Here is a 25,113-nt window from a genome sequence, read left to right as displayed (position 1 = left end):
TAAACAGACAAGTGGGGTTACAAGCATCATAAAGTGACTCCAGGACAACCAATGACCTGGTTTTCACTCTCATCAGGGACATTGTAGAGGATGAGCCTGCAATTCTTTTTCTTATTACTCAAAGTGGCAGATTCCTCCTTTGTTTATGAATTGAGAAGTTTACTTAGTTTTAAAAAAATTCACCCTTGTTTAATTTTGCATCAGGCTGGATGACTAACAGGGCAACCACATCTCTCTTGCTGAAATCAATTGTACCTAGCACTCTGCTGTAGAAATTGCTGAACAGAATGAAGCTTTGAACATCTTTAGTCTTTCACGTGCAAAAAAGCACAGAACACCCACATTTCCAAATATGCAAATAGACACAGGTAAGTTCAGCTACTTTTACAGATCTGTGTGTACTTAATGGAAAGATAAGCCTGTGATGTTTCATCTAATTCCCAGACAGCATGGTTCATGCAAGATTGTTTCCAGGGCTCGTTATATTTTCTAGTTCAAAGTTCCACAATTTTACTTCTTCTCACAAATCTTCTTCAGATTAGTCAAGAGTGGCTCTATCACTCACCTGCTTAATCACATCAGCTGCTCCCTGCTCCCAGGAGGAGGAATGGAGTAAACTTATTCTTCTTCATAACAATTTTTAACCACTAGGAGAAGACCACTGGGCACACAGGCCAGAACAATCTGTGTTCTCTGTGTAAAATCTAGCTCACTTCTTCCTGAAACTGCATTTCTACCAGCTATATTGGACTACTTGCTTAAAATAAAAGCAGTGCATCCTTCCACTGAATGATGAAAAGCAGTATTGCAATTGTACACAAAGTAATATTTTTTTCTGATTATTTTTCTCACTGAACTACTTTGAAGTCCTAATGCACCAAAATCTAGGTTTACCTAACCAATGCTCAGAAGCCTGTGGTGATCTGCTGTCTTCCTCATCTTGTCACATGAACATTTTGATTGTATTTACAGCACATGGAATAGAAAAAGGCAAAGGCCCATTGCAGTTGCCTGCTATCCAATATACTGTATTTGTTAACAGACTCACTAGAGGCTTTTTAAGGAGCTCACTTGAATCGGGAGCAATACTTCTCTGCATGACTTTCCTGTATATATTTTTGATCTTCTTGTGCAATTTGCCTTTCAGGTAATGTTGTGTCCATCTGTGCAGACCTAAGAGCTGTTAAGATCAGCACAGAGATTGTTATTTGACTTCAAATTATTAAGATATTTATAGTGAAAATTAGGAAAAAGATGCTCCAACTAAAATCAAGGTATCAAGTGATAAGGATGGCTTTCTTCCAGAATATTGTGTTTGAGCTGCTGTTGCCATGACTAGATGGGTGGGACACTCCTTTTTTTTCTTTCCTTTTTTTCCTCTTTCCTGCACATGTGAGAGGGAAAAAGAGATGAAAAAGGAGTAGGGATTTTAAGTGTTTTTCCAATCTTATTAAGGCAAAAACTTCCGTTAATATTCCTTGTATAACCAGGGCAGGAATGTACACAAAGTGTCTCGGAGAAGATCAGTAACAGATAAGTAACATTTTTATATAAAGCCAATAAATAATTATGGCAACGTATCCAAGTCTTTAAGTCCCATGTGCTCCACAGTTTACCTCCTAAAATGCCCAGGGCAAACAAAAAATTGACTGCTAAAAAATCCACAACCACGGGACTTCTTCCTTCATCTCCTTTGCTTATGCACTGTAACACTGTGTTATCATGTGAGGACATAATAACACTATCTTACACCTTAAGGTGTTAAACTCACCAAGAAATGTGACAAAGAATGCTTTACAAAATGTCATTGTGACACCCCTACCCAGCTTAATACTTTTGTCAGCACCACTCCACATTGCATGGGGCAGTCTCTGTAGGTGTGTAATAACTGTGATCCTGGAGCCTTCCCCTTAGAGTTCATATTCAACTCACTTAAATGCTTGGGAATTGTCAGGGGCATGTAAAAGAATGGATTTCCATGTCTCAGAAGTACTGAGTGTTAATGTAAACTGAAAGGTTGGTACTACACCTCTTGGCTTCTCACAGTTCTGTCTGATGGGGATTTTTTGTCTTTTATTGCCTGACATTCCTTCTTTTACTGGTATTACTTTTCTTCCATACTTGTTCCTGAAATTGTACTTATTCACACCAATAAGACATTTAAGAAACAGCTGATGGAGAAGAGTATACACAGTGGAGTTGTACAGCACTATGGAGCTTAAAATCCACCATATATTGACACATGTCTAATGACCTGTGTTTGGTAACCAAAATTATCAGGCCTCTTTATCCACTGGTAGATCAGTCTCTGAGTGCTTCTCTTTAGGTCAGTTAAAATCAGCTCATAAAGAAAATTCAGTGCAGGGAAACCTCTGATATTAGAACAGAAACTTTCAACAGATTTTAAATTTCTCTTGGAAATGCTGGAAACAATTTGCAAAGATTGTCTTTGGAAGTTGGGGGGTGGGGGCAAATAATTAAAATTTTCAAAGTTCTTTTTTTGTATTTTATATGTTCTCATTTTGTTCCCAATTTCGTTTGGATTGTACTGTACTGTCACTATTGAAATTAAATGCTTTGGCTAGATTTTTTTCAAGGTTTTACAAATACTTTTTAAAATATTTTCCCTTTTAAGAGTATACTTTGAATTCTTAGTCATTTCTCTGAGAGGAAAACTGCTTTCTATTAGCTGCAATTTTCACCTGCAGGGTTTGCAAGTTTTATTAAATAGGAACCTCCCCCCTTGGAAAGTCTCTGTCCCTGTCTCCAAAGGGCTATCATCCATATTCTCATTTGTCTGCATGAATTCAATTCTTCCTGTTGCATTCAGTTGTCTGAATAGCTTTAGACTTTCAAACACATCTTATAATTAATTTCCCCTCTTTTCTAAACCTGTCTTCTTGTCCCACATCGTCTTTGCCTTAACTGCCTCAGAGTTCTGTTCACATGCATAATTCTCCTTTTCCCTGTATTTTCTTCTAGCTTTACATGAAAATTTCCCAGAATGAGAATGGAGCAAATTGCAAAGAATTTGTTGAGAGTGGGCTAGACTTGTGGGATTGATCATGAGGCAGGCCTGAGTGGAGAGGGAGAAGGGACAAGAAAACTATCATGCAACATTAAACACCAGCAGAGGCTCTTGATACCTCATGTTCCAAAGTGCTGTAGCTGCCCTGGAGAAAAGGTGGAAAGGGGAAGATGTTGGTGAGATGACTTCTGTCCCTGTAGCTCATGACAAAAGAGTGGCAGCAAACAAGGCTGATGTTTGCTAGGGCTGTATTGACAGCAGCATTGCCAGAAGATTGTGTGAGGGGAACAATGCTACTGCTTTTTGCTCAGCACTTCTTAAGACACCTCTAGAATAGCCTGTCCACTCCTGGGTTCCACAATGCAAGAAAGATGTAGATAAATTAGTGCAAGTTTGATGGCGATGGGACTGGAGCACTTGCACTGTGAGGAGAGGCCAAGGGAGCTCCCTCTGTTTGCTCTGGAGATGAAATACCAAATTGCATCTTTCCAACAAGCACAAGGAGGTTATTGAGAAGATAGAGTCAGGCTGTTCGCAGTGGTGCATGGTGAGAGGATCAGAGATGGCAGCCAGAAACTGAAAGAAGAGCAGCTCAGGCTTGGTGCAAGGTAAACATTTTTCTCTACGACACTCAAGCAGCAGAGAAAACAAGTACCCCTGGAAGGGTGTGCCATTTCTATCCTTGAGTGCAGAGAAGGGCAAAAAACTGTGGAAGGATCAGGCACGTAAGTCCTGTGAGGAGTGGCTAAGGGAGCAGAGGGTGTTTAGCCTGCAAAAAAGGGGTCTCAGGGGAGACCTTACTGCTATCTGCTTGAAAGGAGGTTGTAGCCAAGAGTGGTGTTGGCCTCTTCTCCCAGGCAACTAGAGACAAGAGAGGATGTAGTCTCAGGCTGTACCAGGACTGGTTTAGGTTGGACATCAGGAGGAATTTCTTCCCAAAAAGGGTGATTTAAACATCGGAATGGCCTGCCCAGAGATGTGGTGGAGTCACTGTCACTGGAGGTGTTTAAGGAAAGACTGGATGTGGCACATAGTGCTCTGGTCTGGTTGACACAGTGGTGGTCAAAGGCCGGACTCGGTGATCTGGGAGGGGTTTTCCAACCTTATTGATTCCGTGATTCCGTGTTTCTGTTTACAGGATCTGTCAGGACACGGGCCTGGGCAGCCCAGTGCGGCCTCATCACTGACCACGCTGGGAGTATGAGGGGGACTGCAGCCCCCCTGGTGTCGCTTCCAGCCCTTGGCGCTGTGACCCCACAGCTCTCCCTCAGCATGCCCTGACGGCAGCCCCTGCACAACACCGCACAGCCCTGCACATCCCCTCACAGCCTCTCACAGCCTCTCACAGCCCCTCACAGCCCCTCACAGCCTCTCACAGCCCCTCATAGCCCCCTCACAGCTTCTCATAGCTCCCTCACAGCCTCTCACAGCCCCTCACAGCCCCTCACAGCTTCTCACATCCCCCTCACAGCCTCTCACAGCCTCTCACATCCCCCTCACAGCCTCTCACAGCCCCCTCACAGCCTCTCACAGCCCCCGTAGGGCCCCAGGGCCGCCGGGCTGAGGGAGCGGCCTCCGAGGCCGGCAGGGGGACCTCGTTCCCCAGCCCGCGGTGCCGGCGCCACAGCCTCGGCTTTTAAGGAATAAAATCGACTTGAATCGTGGAATTCAAGTGAAATTGATGTGGAACCCAAAGGGTCCCGTGATGTCAGTTCAAGCCGTGCTCCCTGCCTCAGGGAGTCTGGGGGTGGGTGGGGGTCGGCCGCCAGGCCTACTCGGGGGGGCTGGTGTGGAGGCTGCTGGAAGGAAAAAGGAGGAGAAAGACAAAATAAAGACCCAAGCCCAATGGCTTGACTGGGGGCCGTCATCATAAGACATAACTATATTTTCCCTCTGCAGTGTACAGCCGCTGCAGGTGTTTGTGCTGGGCTTTAGAGTGGGCAGATGAAGTCAGAACCCTGAAATTCCTCTGTTGATGGGTGTCAGGGATGGGATACCTTTGAATCCAGCCTTCCACTCACTCTTTGCCAGTGAGAGGAAGCTTAGGAGTGGTAAAACTGTTTACGAGAAGATAAGTAGGTGCCATGGTTCCTAACTCTGTGTTCTGGGATCAAATGGCTGCTTTGCATGTCTTTAGGGGAAGCTGGTGTTTGATGTCTCAGTGTGTTACGCTGATCAAGCTTTTTTTTTTTTTGTATTTTCATTGATAAAACCTTCTATGTTCCTGTACTGAGTTGTTTTTATATGCTTTCTGCTCTGGGTGCATACATAATATAAGGGACTTAACCACTGACCCAATTAAAAAAAACCAAAAACCACCTTCTTAAAAGACGAATTGAGTTTCTAGAAAGGCTTAGGTCTGTAAAATAGTTTCCACTCCTGAGCACTTCCAGCCTGCTGTCCCATGATTTCAAAGTTCTTAAGCAATAGCTTTGCCTTTTAAATTTAAGCTTTAACTCTGATTGAATTAAAGGAGATGAAGGAATAAGTTGTTACTGAGTGGTTCATTATTCTAAATCATCTTTTCCAATACAGCTGGACAAAGATCACTGGCCATGTGACCTGTTGTTATCCCTCAGCATAATTCTGCCAGTTTCAGCCAATCCAATCCAATCCAATCCAATCCAATCCAATCCAATCCAATCCAATCCAATCCAATCCAATCCAGCCTCAGCTGTGTCACTCTCCAAACAGTAATTGGACAGCAGATCTTGCACAGTATCTTAAGCACAGAAAGAAAAATCTCCAAAGAAAGAAGATCTTGCAGTTTTAAGATCCTCTTTCCTAGTAGTCTGATCTACTAGGAAAGGCTTCCTCCTTGCTTACAATATGCTCTGTTGCCATAGGCAACTTGAGAAATAGAAGCTGTGGTTACTCATAATTCTTTCAAGAAACTATCTAGTGATAAAGGAATAGGATACTGAGCATCTTTTTTTCTTTCATTGGCTTTGTCTTGGCTTTTCTTTCCACACAGAATCTCTTGCTAGGTGTCATAATTTGTTTCCCCCCTCATATTTTGTTAAATGAATCTCTTTCTATTCCACAGTACAAATGTATTATATGCTGGATCTTTCATATATGTTCAAGAAACCTGATTATTCTGACTCTTTCAACTCCTTTGTCTCCTTTCCATGCAGCAGCACATGCTGGCAAAGCTGGAAAGCAGCTTTGCAGAAATAGTCCTGGTGGACACCAAGCTGATCATGAGTGACAAAGAAAGCTAATGGTATCCCAGACTGGGTTAGGAGGGGGTTCTTCCCCCACTCAGCACTGGTGAGGCCCCACATGTAGTACTGTGTCCAGTTCTGGGCTCCCAGTAAGAGTCACTTAGTAGGAAGGATCTTCCTCACCTTCCTCATTTAATTGTCATTTAAAGTGTTTTTGTACTGGACAGATTCATCAGGTACTTTCTCCATTTTCTTCATCATCTGCATAGGTTGAACTCCATAAACTCCACATTGTAAACACTCTTTCTAGAGACTTAATCATATTTTTTCACTTCTTCTCCAATTCTAATATTTTAACTTTTTAAAAAATATTACTTATGTTTCTGGTTATGGTAGTGCATTTAATAGTGCAAGGTAAAGAAGTAAGATCTCTCCATTGCTTCTGTTTCATAGTCCCATTTAAAAACCTGTACAAGTTAAATCAAATGAGTGTTTCAGAAGAGGGCAGGCAATGCACATGGTGCACCAGCTGTGTACATAGGTATGTAACTGCAATCTGAGCCACTCTCAACTCATCTTCCCATTTTACCTAGGTTTGTGCCCTTCTGAAATAATAAGTATTGCTTATTAGAAGAATGTGGCTGGCCATTATTTTTTATTATTTTCATGGGGTTGGTTTTGTTTTTGTATTTTTGTTTTGTTTTAAGAGATTAACAAAAGCAATGCACAAAAGATATGCTGGTCTCAATATCAAGAATACACCAAGTGGAGGATAATTTGATCTTGCATATCTGCCATAAGTTTCACAAGTATGTGAGGAGTATGACACATTAAGGTCTGTAAGAATATACTGAATTTCTAGACCTCTATGCAGAATCTTCCTTTGCTAGTGGCAAGCCTTGCCCAGCTTTCCTGGAGTCATGAAGCAGCTCTGAACTTGATATATTTGCACTTGCTGTTGCAAGCCAGCCTTGTGTATCACTCATCTCCTTACACTTTCTCAGTCCTCATCCATTTCCCATCTTTCACAGCTTTCCTGTCTAATTGTAGTTTTTCTCTTGAAAACCTTCTGGCAGTCCATCCTGAAATCAGAAAACATGTCTTCCTTAAATCCTCCGCTGTCCCAGCATTATGGTCCTCCTAGTGCACAGGAAAACCAAGGAGAGATCAATTCTGAATTTTGACAGCCTGGCATTCCAGTGTAGAGACACATTTTATATATATATAATTTTGCTTTTTGCCTTCTGAGTTTGGAAAGGAGGAAGAAAGATAATTTGAAACCAAAACATAGATTTCTTTAATGGAATTACTGTTTGGTTTTTTTTTTTTGTGGTTGAGTGTAACCTCCAGTAGCAAATAATTCACCTGAAAGAGGAAAAAATACCCTAAAGTATACTTGCCATGGGGTGCTTTTGTAATATCAATCTCCTCAGGAGTAACTGTAGAATATTATGGAAATGCAACACTCCCCTGTTCCGTCACTTATTAAGCACAGGAAAATATTGTTTGTTGCAGTAGTTCAATAAAACTAACTGACTTTTCTCTGTGCTAATACCCTGTATGCTGGGAGCAAACGTACACTCACCAAGTTTAAAGATGATAAAAGACTTGGAGGAGTGGACCCCAAACAGTTGTGTGGCCATCCAGAGAGGTCTCAAGAGGCTGGGGAAATGAGCAGAGAGGAACCTCCGGAAAAAACCTAAGGAAATCTAAAGTCCTGCTCCTTGGGAGGAATAGTCCCCAAAATGCACAGGTACAGGCTGGGGCAATCCATCCGGAAAGCAGCTGAGCAGAAAAGGACAGGGATGGCCTAGTGGACAAGCTGAAGATGAGGCAGCAGTGCGCCCTCGTGGCAAAGGCGGCCAACAGTGTCTGGGCTGCACCAGGGAAAGAGCTGCCAGCAGGCTGAGGCACGTGGTCCTGCCCCTCTAAAGAGCACCGGTGAGGCACCATCTGGAGTCCTGTGTCCAGTTCGGGGCTTCCCAGTATGTGAGAGACGTGGACATACTGGAGAGAGTCTAGTGAAGGACTACAAGGATGATTAAAGGACTGGAGTATCTCTCATCTGTGCACAGGGGCTGCTCAGCCTAGAGAAAAGAAGCCTCAGAGAGATCTCATGAGTGTGTATAAATCCCTGAAGGGAGGGTGCAAAAGAGACTGAGCTAGACTTATTTCAGTGGTGCCCAGTGACAGACCCAAAGGCAATAGGCACAAACTGAAACACAGGAGGTTCTCTCTGAACACCTTTCAGAAGGAAATCCTTTTTAATCTGAAGGGTGACTGAGCCCTGCACCAGATTATCCAGATATGCTGTGGAGTCTTCCTCCTTGGAGATAATGACAAACTGTCTGGACACAGACCTGGGCAACTTGCTCCAGGTGACCCTGCTTGAGCAGGAGGGTTGAGCTGGATACATTCCCTAGATCCATTCCAACCTCAACTATTTGGTGATTTAGTGCTGGTAATCAGTGAATTTGAAGCAATCTATCACAACTCTCAGTCTGATAACAGAATTTTGCATTAGCACATTGGATGTGAAATTGAACCATCTTTGCCATTTCTTCGTTAACATTTCCATGTTTTCTGAAATTCATAATGTTCTGTCTAAAAATAAAGGAATGGTGTTTTTGAGTGAAGCTGTCCCATGCTGTGGTTCATAGTACCACAGCATGTACACTCTTTCCTGTGCTTGCCATATTGATGGAGTCACTAACTGACTGACAGCTGCCAAAGAAAGAAATTAAGTGTGTGAGGCAATAGCCTGGAAATCTGAATGCATTTGTACGGAGGACAAAAATGCCAGGACATCAGCTATGCTTTTCCAGTGCCTTGCTACTGTGCTCATTACACCTGCTAGTGCAGAGGATTAATGTTTCAACACACAGAGACAAATTAAGATTTTCCCTGAAGCCCATTTGCTTTTTCCCCCTTAAATCTTTACCTGCAGGAAAGAATTAGATTTGATTTAAGGGAAAGAATAGAGGAGGTAGAGAAATTGAGCAGTTAATAAAAGGAGGTTGGCAGCCTAAAGTAGAGGGATGGCAAGGGAGAAAACAAACAACTTCACCAATTAGGAACAAATTATGGATGGCAGGGAGTTTTCAAAGGATACACCTAACCCACCATGTTGCCTTTCCCACTAGTTACAGCTGCAGATGCACATATCATATGTACATATGTACAGATGAACATATGAAACCTCCAGTTGTGCCATTCTCAGTCATTGCAGCAATACCTTTTTTATTAATTTGCTTCCAAGAAGTAATTCTGGAAATGTTCCCTCCCTGAGAAAACCAAATGTTGGTATTCCCTAACATGATGCTTTAATCATAGGAGAATAAAAACAGCAACACAGAAAAAGACATATGTTTTAATCCATCATTAAATAAGTTTGCTAAAAAGTATAAACTTTTACAGAAAATTAAAATCTTTACCTTCTAACATTTTAATGATATTAATCTGAAGGAAAATATTTGGAATGTTAGTGTAATAGCTTAATAAACTGGCTCCAAATAGTTTAGATAACTCAAAAGGACGTGCATTTCTCTCACATACTTGAAAATGGAGTAAAAATTGAGGTGGAATCTAGCAACTCTCATCATTTAACAGAAAAGAATATTTCTACCCAACAACTGTAGAGAATTTATGGCCCCAGACTGCAACTCTGAGCTGAAATTTGTCTTACGAATATGATGCTAATGTCCCTGCTCTTTCTTAAAGTGTCAGACCTACAGACACAATCAAGATCTCAGAAGAATTTTGTCTCAGTTCTGCTGCATTCTTCCTCTGGAAAGATGTCAGTGCTGTTGAAGAATATAAAGTGCAGAGATCATTCAAGATTGGAGAACTGACACATTTTGAGCAAAACAAAGGATCTTTTCTGAAGGATAAAACTCCTTCCTGTGGCTGAACATACCACAGTGTATGAATTGGTCTATCATCAAGGTCTGAAGTAAAATTAAGAACATAGTCAACCAAAAAGGAACATGACTTATGTAATATTTTTTTGTTATCTGCTCAGCCTAATTTTGTATGGTTAGATATACACACATATGATACCTCATGCTGTCATTTTCTATCCCTGCATCCACCTGAGCAACTCTTACAACTCTCAGTCAGAATACCAAGGAACAAAGTGTGGAAGTACTAACTGTCTGGGTATATTAGGTTTGGATGATATATAAAAAAAAAAAAGAAGTTAATCACCAATTATGTTTAAAGCAAATATTTCCTTTAGATTATTTCTGGATTCAAATTCTTGATAGGAATTCCATTACTTTTCTCAGAAAGCAGGGATGTGTTCCAAAATTCCTCTTCCTGATGTGAAGCTTTACAAGGCAGTTACTGGTACAAAGCCACAGTGGCTCTGCCAAAAGCCTTTATGGCTTACGGTTAGACAGGAGGCTTGAAACTAGATGACCTTCAAGTCCCTTCCAACCCAAGTCATCCTACTATTCTATGGTTCTATGATTCTATGATTTATGGATAGCTTACCTCTAATGGTGTTTGCAGTGGTGGTTATGATTCACAGATTGTGGCTTAACTCTTTCTATTTCTGAGACATTCTGTGACCCATGTAGCTCTGCTTTCTCCATTGACTCTCAGGATTTTACATTGTCACAGTGCAAAATAAAAGATACAACAAAAAGGTAGTCATGCAGACAGGCAGAGCATCATGTTTACTACCATTTACTACCATTCTGGAGCAACAATAAAAGCAGAGAACACTGGGCAGTAGGTTTCAGCCGTCATACAAAAGTGTTGCATGCTGTTCTGAAGGGCTTCTGGGAAGGATTCTTGTTCTGGCAGGACCTCTAAAAACACAGGACCTCATGCTTTGCTGGGTGCAGAGGTGGTTCCCAGTCAGCAGTCTGGCTGACGGCCTCAGGTTCAAGTTGGATAGCTTCTAGACTGCTAGACTGATACCTAGAATAGATCAATATGTGATTTACAGAAATGTGAAAAATAGGAGCTGTAAAGGAGTTGATAGTAAATGTCCAGTTATCTTAGAATTTGAGAAAAGAACAAGGTGGGGCTCAGGACCCTTGGCTGTATAGGGAAATAGGACTGACTGAGGAATGCATTTCCCTCTTGCTACAAGGAAAATAGATTCTGATGTCAACATGATTCAGTACTGAATAAACCCTGCACTGCTGAGAATTAGTCTCGGAACAAAATAGAGAAATGAAATGCCAAGATCAAGTTCTGTTCCCAGTACAAGATGATTCTTTCGGCCCAGTGTGTGGGCAGCTTGTGGTGGAGCAATGTTCAACTCTGTGATGACAGAAATCCTTCCGTGAACTTCTTGTAAGTTCATCTCATCCATGCCCCAACTCGACCTTTCTTATAAGTATTGATAGGCGAGAAAGATTTATATAGTTCAATGACTTTAAGAGCCAAATCTACCCCAAACCCAGAAAAAAAAAAAAAGAAGGATGAAACTACTGGGAAAGGTGGTAAGCTGGTACCATGGCAGTCTCACAGAGCACAAAAAAGAGGGAGAATTGGATTCCAGGATGAGACAGGAGAAAGATGCTTTGACTTACTGCAGGATGGACTGAGTTACTACAGAAACTAAATTGTCCTAGGAAGTTTAGCTTAAGTCGAACATGAAACTTAACTTTCTGTTAGCATCTTGAAAGTAGGTAAAGGGATGATTACAATGGGTAAAGGCTGTGAATTGAGGGACAGTAGAGCTGAATGGCAGGTAGTAACTTACTCTGGTTCGTAGACAAGATATTTCTCTTCTTCTTTAATATCACAAAACCCAGAAGAAGTGCAGACATGATCAGTACAACCACAGCTATAAGTGGGCCAAAGAAATTTATCTTTGCTTGCTCCATTTCTTTCTCTTGTATCTCTGAATAAGAAAACAGAGAAGATACACACAGCAAAGATTAATTTGGTGACAATTACTTTAAACACTCTATCCCAAAGTTACGTGAAAAAGAAGTTTAGGTTGAGGCCCTTGGCATCCTTTTTGCTTTAGTAGTGTCAATAAACCACTATCCCTATTATTTTATTTCCCTTTCCAATAACTAGTGAAACTACCTGTTCTAACTGGTCACTTCAACAGCAGTAAAGCAAAGGACTCTTTCTGAGGTTTGGGTAACGTGTGAAAGATCAGCAACTTAATTGGTGCAACAACCTATGAGACAGCTACTATGCCAATTGTTACTCCGTGTTACCGTGCAAGTTGGAAGAACCTGGAACATGTTACTCCTTAGTGTCTGTTGGAAATGATGGTCAAAGCCTAATGAAATGCTGTAAGGGATGTGAAAGTAGCAGGGAATTCAAAGGACTTTCCCTCTATTTCTGGTTTTTGTGTTTTTGAGGTTTTGGTTGGCAGGGTTAGCAGCTGATAGAGGTTCAGTTATTGCCAAACAAAACATATGTTTGTGTGGAGTTCCTGGTTTCTTACCCACCACCACTGTTTGTCAGGTATCTATTTTCATAAAGCCAGAGAGGAGAGAAGAATTGAAGAGGAAAGAAGAAGATTCAGCATTATAGCTAAGATAACTATTTCAAGACTAATAAGGAATGTGCAGAACTGAACAAACATTAGAAGGCTTCTGGATTGTATTTTAATAGTATTTAAAAGTCCTAGAATGCAAAGACAACAGGGGCAGTTTGCCATATCTGGTGTTGATAACTTAACCCTTTAGCTAAATTTATATTAAGGAAACTGCACCGTGGAACTTTTTCAGAACAAGTGGCAAATTTCTTTTACATCTGCAGTAATAAAGGTGCATGTTTATACTACCCTGGTAGTCTTTCCTACAATACTACCATTCCCTCTTGGCTCCTTGTTTCTGTTAATTGAAGCACAGCTCTCCATCTTGAGCATTGTCTAAAAGAAACATGTGCAAGCCAAATGAACCTATAATTAAAATGGGAATTGTCTTTATTTTGGTGTTCTTGTGCTATAGCTTCTAAAAAAAATGTGAAAAGAAGTTTTCCTGGTCCAGAAGATAAATAAAATACTGCTTTAGTTTAAAGAAAGGATCAGCCATGTGGAACCCTGAGATAATCTGGCAGTAAAGTCATAATGGAACTCAGGTCCCCAGCTTCTTCTTGCAAGAGGTGTCTGAAAAAAGACACAATTTCAGAGAAGAAAAATCCCCAAATAGTCATTTTGGAATGTGCACTGAATTCTGCCAAATGTTATGAAAACCACCAGGAATGCTTCTAATATTAGTCCAAGTTTCATGGTCTTTACAGTTAAACTCAGCTCTATCTGGCAGTTTGTGAGCCAAATATGGTCCATGGAACTCTTGTGTTTAGCCTTCTGCCTCTTTCTAAGGAATGATTAAGAATAGCAGCTCAAGCACTTGAAACCAGCAAAAGATCCCTTTTTTACTATCAGGGTAGTCAAACTCTGGAAATTTGCTGAGAGAGGTTGTGAAGTTTTTATCCTGGGAGCTGTTTGAAATTCAGCTGGATAATGTGCTGTGCTACCTATTGACCCTACTTTGAGCAGAGTGGTTGAACTAGATCATCTCCAGATGCCCCTTCCAACCTCTCCAGTCCTCTGATTCTGTGAAGTGACAACCTCTCCCAACAGCTGTCACCTTCAGAGACTGGTTGCTTAGTTGCTACTGCAGCATCTTCCAGGGAGGAGGTCAACAGGGCTGTGTTCTGGGTTGTGTAGCAATTCCTTCTCTGTGCCCTCTCATTGCTGTAACAAGATTTCCCATGTGGAAAAGGGAGGAAGTTTAGCAGTGAACAGGATAGAGAACCTACAACACTTTTAACCAACTTCTACTCCTACTTAGAGTTATTCCCTGCCTTGACCATGCTGCTGTCTTTGATCAGCTGTGTGTGCTACTGCCTGCTCCTACCCATGCAGAAATTGGAATGGCCAAATGGAGACTCACCTATGCCCAGTGGGACTGAGACAAGGCTTCCCAGCTGCTCCCTAAGGTGAAGCAAGCAGCTGATATTAGTGGGGCTCCCTGTAGGAACTGGGATATTCAGCTTGCCGGTGACGTTGTACAGCTTTGTCACAGCATCCTGTGAGACATCCATGTGAGCCGTACTGCTGTGTGTTATGTTCTCATGTGAAATCAGCCAAGTCATCTCCTCGGGCTCTGGATAACCTCCACTGGAAGAGCAGGTGAGGTTCAAGTATCCGTTGGGCTTTAGTTCCCCGGAGTGCAGTTCTGCTATCTCAGGTTTACTATAGTTGGCTGAAATAGACCAAAGACAGAGTATCATGAGCCAGCCACACCACGTTTGGGACAGTCTCTGCCAGTTATTTAAGATTTTCAGGCAGAAACAAGTCTTTCTTCAGGAAGACAATGGGCATTCCAAGAAAGGATTTGTATGACATTTTTTTGGTGTGCATGTAGACTTGCTGCTTCTTGTTCTCAGGGTGTTTCAAGGATGCAAGTCTCATCAGCCAGACAATGGGCTGTTTCTCCCACCTCTTTAAGACACATTAATACCACAGAATAATGAAATCTGGCCTGCTTACAAATAAGGGCTTAAGCAGAAGATGGGAAGGGACCACAATTCTCCCTACCTTTGATGTCCTGAATGGGTAAGGGGAAACCCACAAATATCTAACTGGGAAATGTAAAAAAAGAAATAATCTGAGATAATCCAGATGGGGTAAATTCAAAGTGCAGTGCCATTTAAGTAGAAATATCCCCGGTGTCTGTCAGTATTGCAAGTACACATTTTGCAACATATAATTTATCGTCACTTTGTGGCAGGGTTCCCTTAGCTTAACTTTTCTGGTGCAATTAACTATAGCATAAGGGTTTTTTATTTTGTGTTATTGAGTATTCATCACAATAAGTGAAAAACCCACCTGTTACTTTAAAAAGCCAAGTTTTCCGTGCGAGAAATAGTGAAACAGGAATGGGTAGAACTATTTAAACATAAAATATGAATGATAAATAGAAGCTTTTAACCAATATCCACTCTTAATTAATCCAGATATTCTCAGCCAGGATTTATTTGGTCAGAGGCTCATAGTGAAAATAATAGACTATAATGGAAAAGGAGAAGGACAGAGTGTTGACATAATACTGACCACTAAATTGGCACATAGCAAGTTAAAAAAAAAAACCCGAAGAACCTCCCAAAAAGTCAGAAACAAATCACAAGAAGTAAACTCAAGATTTCATTGCAAATGCTTCATTTTTTTAGGGCCAATAGGACTAAAGACAATATGCAGAAATACTGGAGAAGGGAAAAGGGTTCTTAGAAAAATGTGAGTCTTGAGAGGGTCTCACCCTTCTGCTCACACATTCAATGTGTTGGAACAAGGATCTAATCCTTGCCCTGGAGAATTCTTAATATGGATGAATGAGGAAACATGATGTTGCTTTTATTTTCTCTATTCAGTACACAATGTGTAGGATTTAGCTTAGTCACTTAAATCCCCCCAAGAGAGTAGATGGATATGAATTCAAAATTGAAAATCTCCCCCTTTTCTATACCTCAAAATTTAGTTAAGTTGTCCCTCAGAAAAGCTCAAGGTCTGACTTGCTTAGCTGACTGCTGTCAGACAAGGTCTGGAGAATTTATTTCTTCCTTTGTATTTTATAGGGATAGCAAGAATGTAATCCATGGCTATGAAACTTACCACAACATCCAAATGATTTAAGGGCTTCAATCTTATTGACAGTAAGCAAGTGGAAATAGTGGAATATACATTGCACTTCTTTTTTATAGCTTCTGGAATCTCAATTTACTGAAAAGTGATGCTGGCTGCATTCAGGGTGTGGACTACATATATGGGGTTTATGGTTGTTAACAGAAAAGCACATTTCGGGAAGTCTTTTGTATTTAAAGATAGTGTCTTCCAAAAAACTTTGGGATTAGATTAAATATCTCAAGAGACATCAGTCCATCAAGCCCTTAATATTTCTCTCAATGGCTTAATTGCCTTGCTTTTGTTCTATTTTCTTAAGTGACCATCTGCCTTACTTCCTTCCAGACACTGATTGTCACTGAATTAATTAACTAGCCTTTACTTTTTTTTAAAATATGCAGTATTTTACATGTATTTCAGGTTCTCACATTCTGGAAACAAAACTCTTCTGATGATTCTGTGTTATAAGGTTGCAAGGTTGTTGTTTTAATGTTTCTAGTTAACAGTATTTTTTCCAGCCTTCAGATAACTCTACTAGAGCTTTTCCCACACTTTTCAGTTTTTCAACATCCCCTTTAAAATGAGCAGCTGTAAGTCTCTCTTGTGACATCATTTCAGTCTCAATGCTTTGAGTAGGGCATATTTTGAAACAGCTTCTCTAGTCTCACCTACTTCCCTTATTGATCTATCCAGAGGAAGCACTGCAGACATGCCACAATAGCAGATTTTCCAGTCAAGCTGCTTGTCGTCATGGTCCCTACCTTACATTTTTAAGAGCCCAGCTTTTCTACTGTGAAGCCTTCCTTTTTTTTTTCTGGAGAAGGATTTGTTGTTATATAAGTCATTGTGGCTGTATGAAATACATCTAACATATATATAGAATCCTAGAATCTCTTGAGTTAGAAGTGACCCACAAAGATCATCAAGTCCAACCCCTGGCCCCACAAAGGATGCCCAAGAGTCACAACCATGTGCCTGAGAGCTTTGTCCAAACTCTTCTTGAACTCTCTCAGGCTTGGTGCTGTGACCACTTCCCTGGGGAACTTGTCAGTGCCTGACCACCCACCCCCAGGGTGAAGAACCTTTTCCTGCTATCCAACTTAAACCTCCTCTGATATAGTTTCATGCTATCTATATATTGTAATAATGTCATACATAAAAATAATACATTTAAATTGTATTCAAAGGTACTGCACGCTTTGTCACTGAGTGATCTAGATAGCTTTGTGTGACTGCCCTGTCATTCTTGTACAGCCATCAGTTTTTCTTATGCCCATTTTAAATGTGACATGCCAAACTAGAAAAATCCCTCCATGTGTGATATGAGATTCTAATTAAAAAGCAGCATGTTAGCACAGGTACATTTCAGTATTTGTATTTTTCATCTAATTATTTTAAAGGGCTTGACTTTTTTTAAAATATGGTTTTGTATGGCTCCTTCCTTTGGGAGTTTATTGAACAGAGAATAATTTGGAAGGAAGAAAACAGCACATTGTTAAAACTGCCTTCCTAAGGTAAACCTTAAAACATGTAGGAGAGTTTTAGTCCTAAGAGTGCATATCTGTAATATGCTGCTCAGATTTTGGGTAAGTTGATAACTGGTCCAACTGTTTGAATTGATTGAGCACTTGATGCTACACATCTTAAACTAAGGGCCTTGATACTGAGTGCACATTGTGATTTTCTGAGTTCCGAAATGTCACTGAAAATGCTTCTTCAGTAGATCCTGGGAGAATCAAAATTAACAATCTACATTTTCTGTCTGTGGATCAAGAGAACACTTGCTAGTAGCACAAAGCTAAATAGGGTCAATTGTCCTGGTACCCTGGTTTTGGCTGCTGTTACACTTAGCCTGTTCTCTTTTCAAGCACTATGCTGAAAACACCAGTGCAAGTTAGAAGCTGTTTTATTAATGACTAGCACTACCGCAGTGAAAGACAGAACACAGGCATACAGATAAAGGTTACTAAGAGAATAGTTTAAAATAGAGAAACATTAGGATTATATATTAGGAATTAAAAAAAATATTAGAAAATGTAAAGAAAATATTGGTGTCTCACTTCCATTTCCCAGTTAAAAGATTTACTGCCTTTTCCTCTGATTACAAAAAATTCTCTGATGCAAAAAAAATCAGGTGGAATCTTACCAATGTATGTATATAATTTTCTTCAGAGGTATTTTCTGCCTTCCTTTAGCTGAACATATGAATTTCTACTCCTCCACGTGGGCTGTTTTTTCTTTATTTTCCCTGTGATTTATATGATCATAAAATAGCTGTGTGTTTGCAGAGATCTTGCTATGTTTCAATTCTAATTTGCCACCACTGTTGGTAAGGTTGGATAACTACTGCTACTTTTAATAAAAGGTAGTTTATCAGATGCAAATAAACAAGTATATTTTCCAGAGTCCTAAAAGCCATAAAACTTGCAGGAAGCAAGTCTCTTATCTATCTTTAGACATTCTGCTCCAGAACAGGCACAATTTCAGGAGCTTGGAGACAGGACCCATATTTCTGTGCTGAAAAAAACCACAGAGAATCCTACAGACCAGATGGCAATCGGAAGAGATTACTTACCAATGATGTGCAGTGAGTACTCAGATTGGTGTATGACCTCTGTTGATTGTTCAGGTTTTTTTTGCATAATAATACATTGATAGTGTCCCTCGTCCTCAACTCCTGCATTTAACAACTGCAAGGTCAATTTGCCCATGTCCACCTTGGTGCGATTTATATATTCAGGACTAAGATTCTCATGCTTTTCTTGGCCATAATATACTTCGTGCACCACTTTATGAATGTCTTTTTGCCAAAAGATTATTACATTCTTCACATCAATTTTCTGAGAGTTTGGAAAATAGCAGGATAGGTGTACAGTGTGATGGAGAAATGCCTTCACTGGATGCACACTGGCAGCAATACCTTAGACAGAGAGACAGAAAAATCAAGATTTCCAGCAGCTACAAAAGCATATCAAGTTGCACTCAGATATCCAACACTTAACAACCATGGAAATAAAAACACCAGCATTTAGACACAAATTCTCCCACTAGGTATGACAGGACACGTAGTTGTTCAAACTGACTCATTTAGTCATGAGGAGTTCAGGTCATAAAACTATTTCTTATTTTTCTTCCTATTTTTTACTTTCCAAAGAAGGCCTACCACACAGAGATCATGAGCATCTATATTTTAGAAGATGTCATGCAAAAAATTCAAACAGTCCTTGCTTGCAGCATCCTGAGTATAATGAGATTCTTCCACAAAGAAGATAGTTGCACAATTTCTGATTAAAAAGTTGAGTTAATTCTCCTAAGAAAATAACAATGAGTTAAGTTTTTGAAGAAACTGTAAAGTACACACTGGGTGGTAAATGTGAGTGTCTAGGGAATGCATGACCAGAAGGTCAGAAGCAGGTGAACACTTTCAGTCTCAATGAAGAATTAATCTAAAGTTTAATGACAAATTAAATGTCAGATTTAACTGTTCTGTAATTAATTTAGAATTTAATGACAGAGTAAATGTCAGGTTTAACTGTTCTGTTGCTGATCTTGTTAACAGAAATGGTCAATAAACACAATTATGCCTTCATGCAAAGAAAGGATGAAGTGCACTACACAAGGGATGATTTTTCTCCTGGTTTCCCATGTGCATGTGTCCATTATTATGAGTAGTGGTCTGGGGGGGGCTGTGTTTGCTTGGAATAAGAAATGCAGCCCTCTGTCCCAGAAGATACAAACATCTCTGCTGTGTTCAAAAGGAGGAGAAGATTTACAGTCTCTCTCCTGATGCAAAGTTGTGACTGTTCTTCCAGAGCACCAGACTGCAAAATGATCTCTGTGGCTGCCTCAAACTCCAGTTGTCCCATAACAAACTGACAGTTTTCAGTTTAGTACTGCTCTTCTCTATAATGCACAGAGGTGATACACACACATTTTAAAGGCAGATTTAAATTGAGAATTTAAGAGCAACATAAAATAAGTGTAATGTAAAGATATAAAGTTGAAGAGAGAAAGTACTTACTATATATATTTATAGTCCCTGCGCACAATTTAAATACATGTCACATGGGCTATATGACCTTGATTGTGCAATGGAAGTGATTAATACTACTAAGTAAGGAATGAGCTTCTTAGTGAATGAGAAAGTATCACATAGCAGGACACAAACAATCAAAATAGTTTTAAAAATTAAAAATGTGCCTTTTACCTGGGAGAAATATCATAGCACAAAGGAAGAATATGCAGACCTCCATGACACTGTAAGAAGAAGGAAAGAAAGAAACATGTTAGAGGTTGAAAACACTCCAGTACTCCCAAAGAACTGGTAAAACAAGAAGTTTTAGCAAGAGAGAGTATTTATAAAGCTAATCTCACCTTTTTCCATAGACTGGTGCAAGGGATTCTATGTGTTTCCCAGCCTTTAGCAACCACAACTAGCATGCCATGGCAGATCTCTGGTTTACAGAGGTGATGTTGTGCAAGGTTATTGCAGACTGTGTATGCCATGGGAGGAACACAGAGTTTCTGAGGTCTAAAGGGCAGGACAAGTACCCAAAACGTCTGGAGGGGAGGAAAGAGGAATGGGGAGCATGCTTGGCCTGGCAGTGTGGGGAAGAAGATGGGGAATTGAAAGTAGAGAGGGAGGAGAGTGTGATGAAGAAGGAAGAGGTGGGGGAGACGTCTCGGTGATGTCAGCTACCAGAAGTGATGAAGTGTGTGATCTTCAGTTTTGTGACAGGAACAGGAACCTATCCTTAACAACAGCAAAGGATAACATAGAGAAATCCTGTGATATATAATAGAGAGCTGATGCTAAACAGCACACAGTCCATGGTAAAAAAAGAACCAGTTTTTCAAGAAAACCCCCCTGTGTCTTCTTTCCTAAGCAAAACACCTCTCTGGCTGCTTGGGTTCATGTGATGTAAGGGCCCACAGTCCTGGTAAACAGCCAAATGTCATTCCCCTGCAGCCTGAGTGCAGCACCTGCATCTGGTCTGTGTTTGCTATTTTGCATTTTAGCATCACCTTTGTGATTTTTGTGTGCCTTTTCCATATATTTGGGAGAAGCCTCCATATCACCCTTGCCAAAGTCCTTCACTCTCCTCCTTCAAACAGCTCCAAAGAAACCTTTTTTGCAGGAGCAGATGTAAAACTTTCCAGTTATCATCTCAACCAGTGAGATCTCTGCCTGCTGTCCTCACTGGTAGTACACTTTCCTGATGGATGGTTTCCCATTTTTTGTCATGTTTTATTTTAGGCTAGTACACTTGGGTCTTTACTTTTACTCCAGGTCTTTGGTGTCTTCTTCTGTTTAATACAGAATTCCACTCAGTCCACTGACATGTTTTGTGAGTGGACTGTAATGTACAGGACTGACAATGGTATTTTTTCCAACTTCATCCTACCTTTTCTTAGGAAAGGGTAGAAAGAAGTCCACATGGCTTGGAGGATATGGATAACTTTCTTTTGATCCACCTGTTATATTAGAAGAGGCAGGAGGGGATGGAGGGCTCATGCAGAATCCATTGTAATAGACAGAGGTCATTCTTTTTCTGCTCCAGCCACCCAACTGCATGGTAAACTTTTATCAAAGGATTTTCCCTCCCAGGCTGTGCCCCACTGAAATGAACCAGACAACTGGCTGCCTAAGTAAAAATGCCTGTGCCAAGCCACTGAAAACAACAGAAACTACTTTGCAGCAGTCATATTTCCAGCCTATAAATAAGAATTTTGGCTTTCAGTCAAGTGACGAATAAAGGATAGCTTTATATTTTTTGATTCAGTGCAAGTGTGTAAGAGAAGAAATTAAAGCAATTCAGCAACTACTGACATAAGTGGAGAGAGTGTTCTGCATGTTTTGCAATGACTGTCTCACAGAAACAAAGAGCAAAACCAGAACTGAAAATGAGAGTGAGAGAGAAAAAACCCAGGCAAAAAATACCAAATAGCACTGCATGCCTTTCTTTATGGTTTGAATTTGGAGCTGGGAGGACAGAAGTCCTCAAAATTCCTGCATGTTTTCCTGGCTGCCATCTTCCAGGAGAAGGCATGTTGCTAGGGTACTGGCATGAAGAAGGATCATGTGGGTCTGCAGAGGGGTGTACACCCACCTTCCCTGCAGAGGGGAATTGATGCTTCTCTCATGGGAGCTGTTTTATAGAGAACTGCTGAATCATTAATTGGGCCGCTACAACTTGAGTGCTGCAAGGAGCATTACTTCCCCTTTTTTATAAAATGCCTTTAACCAACAAATGCAAATCATTGGAACCAGTGTCCAGAAGACTGAAGGAAGGAAGGGAAATTACACAGTATCACTGTGGGCTACTTACACCATTCCTTTGGCATATTCAATACAAATTCTATGCTCAATTCACTCTCATATCTGCAGGCCATTGAAAGTCTTCAGTCCCAGAACTGACCAGCAGTCAAAGGTGGCCAGGCAAGAGAGGAAATATAGACATTGTGGGTCTGTGTGTGGATGTGCAGTTTTGCTGTTCACAGGCTGAGTGCATCCATCTGTGGAAGTGGCACTTTTTCATGATGCCAGTGATAACTGATGAGATGGGACTGGTTTGAAGACCCAGGGCTTTAAAATTATCTCTGACATCCTGAATAATGTGAGGTCAGTCCATGGGGAGGTAAATATTTTCCCTTGCTAAATAAAACTAGCATACATGGTGTGTCTTCCCTTTTGGAGCTTTTTCAGCCATTCCTGGAGAGGTCTCCATGACTCACAGTTACAAATCACATGTGGATGTCAGAGATGAAAATGGAGAAGCATATTAATTGAAATTATGTCAGTATGCAGTCAGGAGTCACACTCAACCTTTTATTTACTACCTCTGCAGTGCAATCACTGAAAGGAGAAGAAACCATATGAGTACATGCACTTTACAGGCCTGATTCATGAGGGCTTTGGTTTGATCCAAACCAGTCTGAGAAAACTCATGAGGCAGTTCCCTCTTGGCTCAGTACAGGGGTATTCCTGTCCTGAATCATAAAATCATAGAATGTTAAGAGTTGGAAGAAACCTGAGAGATCACCTAGTCCCAATGTCCCGTGCCATGGGCAGGGACATCTCCCACTGGACCAGGCTGTTCAAAGGCCATCCAACCTGGCTTTGAGCACTGTCAGGGGTTGAGACATCCACAACTTCTCTGGGCAACCACTTCCAGTGCCTCACCATCCTCACAGTAAAGAATTTCTTCCTAATATCTAGCCTAAATTTCCCCTCTTGCAATTTGCACCCATTCCTCCCTTTCCTATCTCTACAGTTCCTGACGAAGAACCTCTCTCCCTTCCCTGCAACCCCCTTCAGATACTGGAAGATTCCTATGGGAGGGGCTCCAGTCCTCTTACCAACCTTATGGCCTTCCTCTGGACTTGCTCCAACAGTTCCATGTCCTTCCTGTGTCAGGGGCACCAGAAATGTAGACAGCACTCCAGGTAGGGTTTCATGAGAGAGGAGAGGGGGAGAATCACCTCCCTCAGTCTGCTGGCCATGCTGCTTTAGATACAGCCCAGGTAATGGTTGGCTTTCTGGGCTATGAGTGCACACTTCCTGCTCATGTTGAGTTTTTTATCAACTATCATGCCTCAGTCCTTCTCCACAGGGCTGCTCTCAATCACTTCACTTCACCAACCTGTTGGTGTCCTTGGGATTGCCACAACACAGGTGTAGGCCCTTGCACTTTGCTTCATTTAACTCCATGATGTTTGCATTGATCCACCTCTCAAGCATGTCAAGGTCCCTCTGGATTGCAAAAACTCTAACACCAATGTTTGGGAAAAACAGGACCCTTCATTCCCTTTACTTTTGAGGACAATTGGCCTGTGTAACTTATCGAGATTGGCTTTCTGTCTCCTGTTCCTCCCAATCCAGCGTGTGAAACCAGCATGTAAAATCCCAATAGGCACAGTGAAGCATGAAGGTCTTGGAGTAAACAAGAGCTTTGTATCAGGTACGCTTTGCTTGCCTGGTTTTTCATTTGCTCTCCTTTTTGCTGTTTTCAGTTTTGGATGTTGTCATTACATCTGTCACATCTGTGCTCTTTGACTGCTAAGTTCCTTCATTACCTTTAAGTTCCTTCCACAATGTTCCTTTCTTGCATATTCCCGCAGATAGTTAGCTTGTTTCCTTACAATGGGTATATATATTCCATGGGAAGACTCTCCTGCCCCATGCTGAACTCAAAACAAAACTAAACACTGAACTAGTAAATTACTCTTTTTATTTTTCTAGCATGGGGAATTTTTCTAAAATTTCCACCCTATGCAACACTGAGCAGCTCCATGAGCAGTGCTGTGAGCCTCCTGGAGGCAGGACATCTGTGACAAAGACTTTCCACGGCTGACTTGGAAGCTATCCCAAGGGCTTGTAAATTAAATTATCCTAAAAATGCATTTACCAGCCTTCCCCCGTGTTGTAAATAGAGGTTGATCTGTACAAGTCTTAGGACAGGAAATCATGCCTTAAGAAAATTTCCTTAACTTGGTGAGTTCAGAGGATTCTAGGATACCCTCCACCCTAATACTAAGCCATGTGACCATATAACTATCCAACACGGGGCATATTTTAAAAACATACATTACTCAGGCAACTTGTGTTTCCTATGTGCTTTCCCAGTCAGAAAAGCGTCACTATTTTAATCAATTGCAAAACATTTTCTATTGCTCATTCTTTTAGAACTATCTTTCATTCCAAATGACATTTAAAAATTATGGGGTTGTTGTTTAATTATTTTTTCATTACATGAAGAAAATCCAACATTCTGTCTTCCTAATGTTTGATTTCTGAATGCATTTTGTATCCTTTCCCATTCAGCAATATCCTTTACTGTACCTAAGATCTTCAGGAGAACCATGACTTTCACTATGATTGTGGGATCACTATGCTCTAACATCTAGAAACTCCTCTTTTAACAACAACAAAAAACACCAATTATTTAAATAATACCTTTGGTCCAGGGATCATGGAGCATTCCAGTTTCTCTGCAAGCAGAATCCTTCATCCACGACTTGGGGCAGGTATCTGTGAAAGAGGGCACAGCGGCTGCCTCATGACCCAGAGTCCCACTGCACAAATTGCAGGACACAAACGTGTTCTCCCTGCAAGTGAAACTGTGGGGGAAATTCGGAGGGGAAGAACGTCATCAAACCAGAATTACACATTTGTTTGGATTAGCTGTGGTGTTTGAGTTCCACCTAAAGGAAAGGTCAGGTGTACATATTTTTCCACACTTTAAGCCACTCTTGGGTAGAGTTGGCAAGTTGGTTGAACCACTTCTGCATCACAGGTAAAATAGGTGACGTCT

General features: G+C 40.9%; 2 protein-coding genes across 6 annotated transcripts in view; both read right to left on the bottom strand.

The window, feature by feature from the left end:
• Window positions 1–4,242, bottom strand: part of CASR (calcium sensing receptor) — a 93,416-nt gene extending 89,174 nt beyond the window's left edge. For 2 of the 3 annotated variants that reach the window (XM_064410372.1, XM_064410374.1), the window contains exon 1: window positions 566–4,242. The gene's annotated coding sequence lies outside the window, so the exon portion shown is untranslated. The remainder of the gene's footprint in view (window positions 1–565) is intronic. The other variant, XM_064410375.1, reaches the window with a different exon arrangement.
• A 5,307-nt stretch (window positions 4,243–9,549) lies between these two features.
• Window positions 9,550–24,902, bottom strand: CD86 (CD86 molecule). 3 transcript variants are annotated; one of them, XM_064410369.1, is made up of 6 exons: window positions 24,756–24,902; window positions 20,007–20,056; window positions 18,375–18,719; window positions 14,073–14,384; window positions 11,915–12,055; window positions 9,550–11,121 (listed from the first exon to the last, which is right to left on the bottom strand). In XM_064410369.1, the coding sequence occupies exons 2-6, from the start codon at window positions 20,050–20,052 to the stop codon at window positions 11,102–11,104; spliced, it is 864 nt and encodes a 287-aa protein (XP_064266439.1). In that variant the 5' UTR covers window positions 20,053–20,056; window positions 24,756–24,902; the 3' UTR covers window positions 9,550–11,101. The 3 variants fall into 3 exon arrangements, with proteins under 3 accessions (XP_064266439.1, XP_064266437.1, XP_064266438.1); XM_064410367.1 differs by lacking the exon at window positions 24,756–24,902 and adding an exon at window positions 23,163–23,551; XM_064410368.1 differs by lacking the exon at window positions 24,756–24,902 and adding an exon at window positions 20,174–20,574.
• Between the last annotated feature and the right edge of the window lie 211 nt (window positions 24,903–25,113).

Source organism: Passer domesticus, chromosome 2 (genome assembly GCF_036417665.1).
Source record: "Passer domesticus isolate bPasDom1 chromosome 2, bPasDom1.hap1, whole genome shotgun sequence".
Taxonomy (NCBI): Eukaryota; Metazoa; Chordata; class Aves; order Passeriformes; family Passeridae; genus Passer; species Passer domesticus.
The sequence above is the reverse complement of the archived record's forward strand: the minus strand, read 5'-3'. Positions and strand labels throughout refer to the sequence as shown.

Coding starts and splice junctions, on each gene's coding strand:
- CD86 (XM_064410367.1), bottom strand. CDS start 23,200: ATGGAACTGTTGGAGCAAGTCCAGAGGAAGGCCATAAG. Junction 20,057..23,162: donor GTCCAGAGGAAGGCCATAAG/GTTGGTAAGAGG, acceptor TTCTTCTTACAG/TGTCATGGAGGTCTGCATAT. Junction 14,385..18,374: donor GTACTCACTGCACATCATTG/GTAAGTAATCTC, acceptor GGTCTATTTCAG/CCAACTATAGTAAACCTGAG.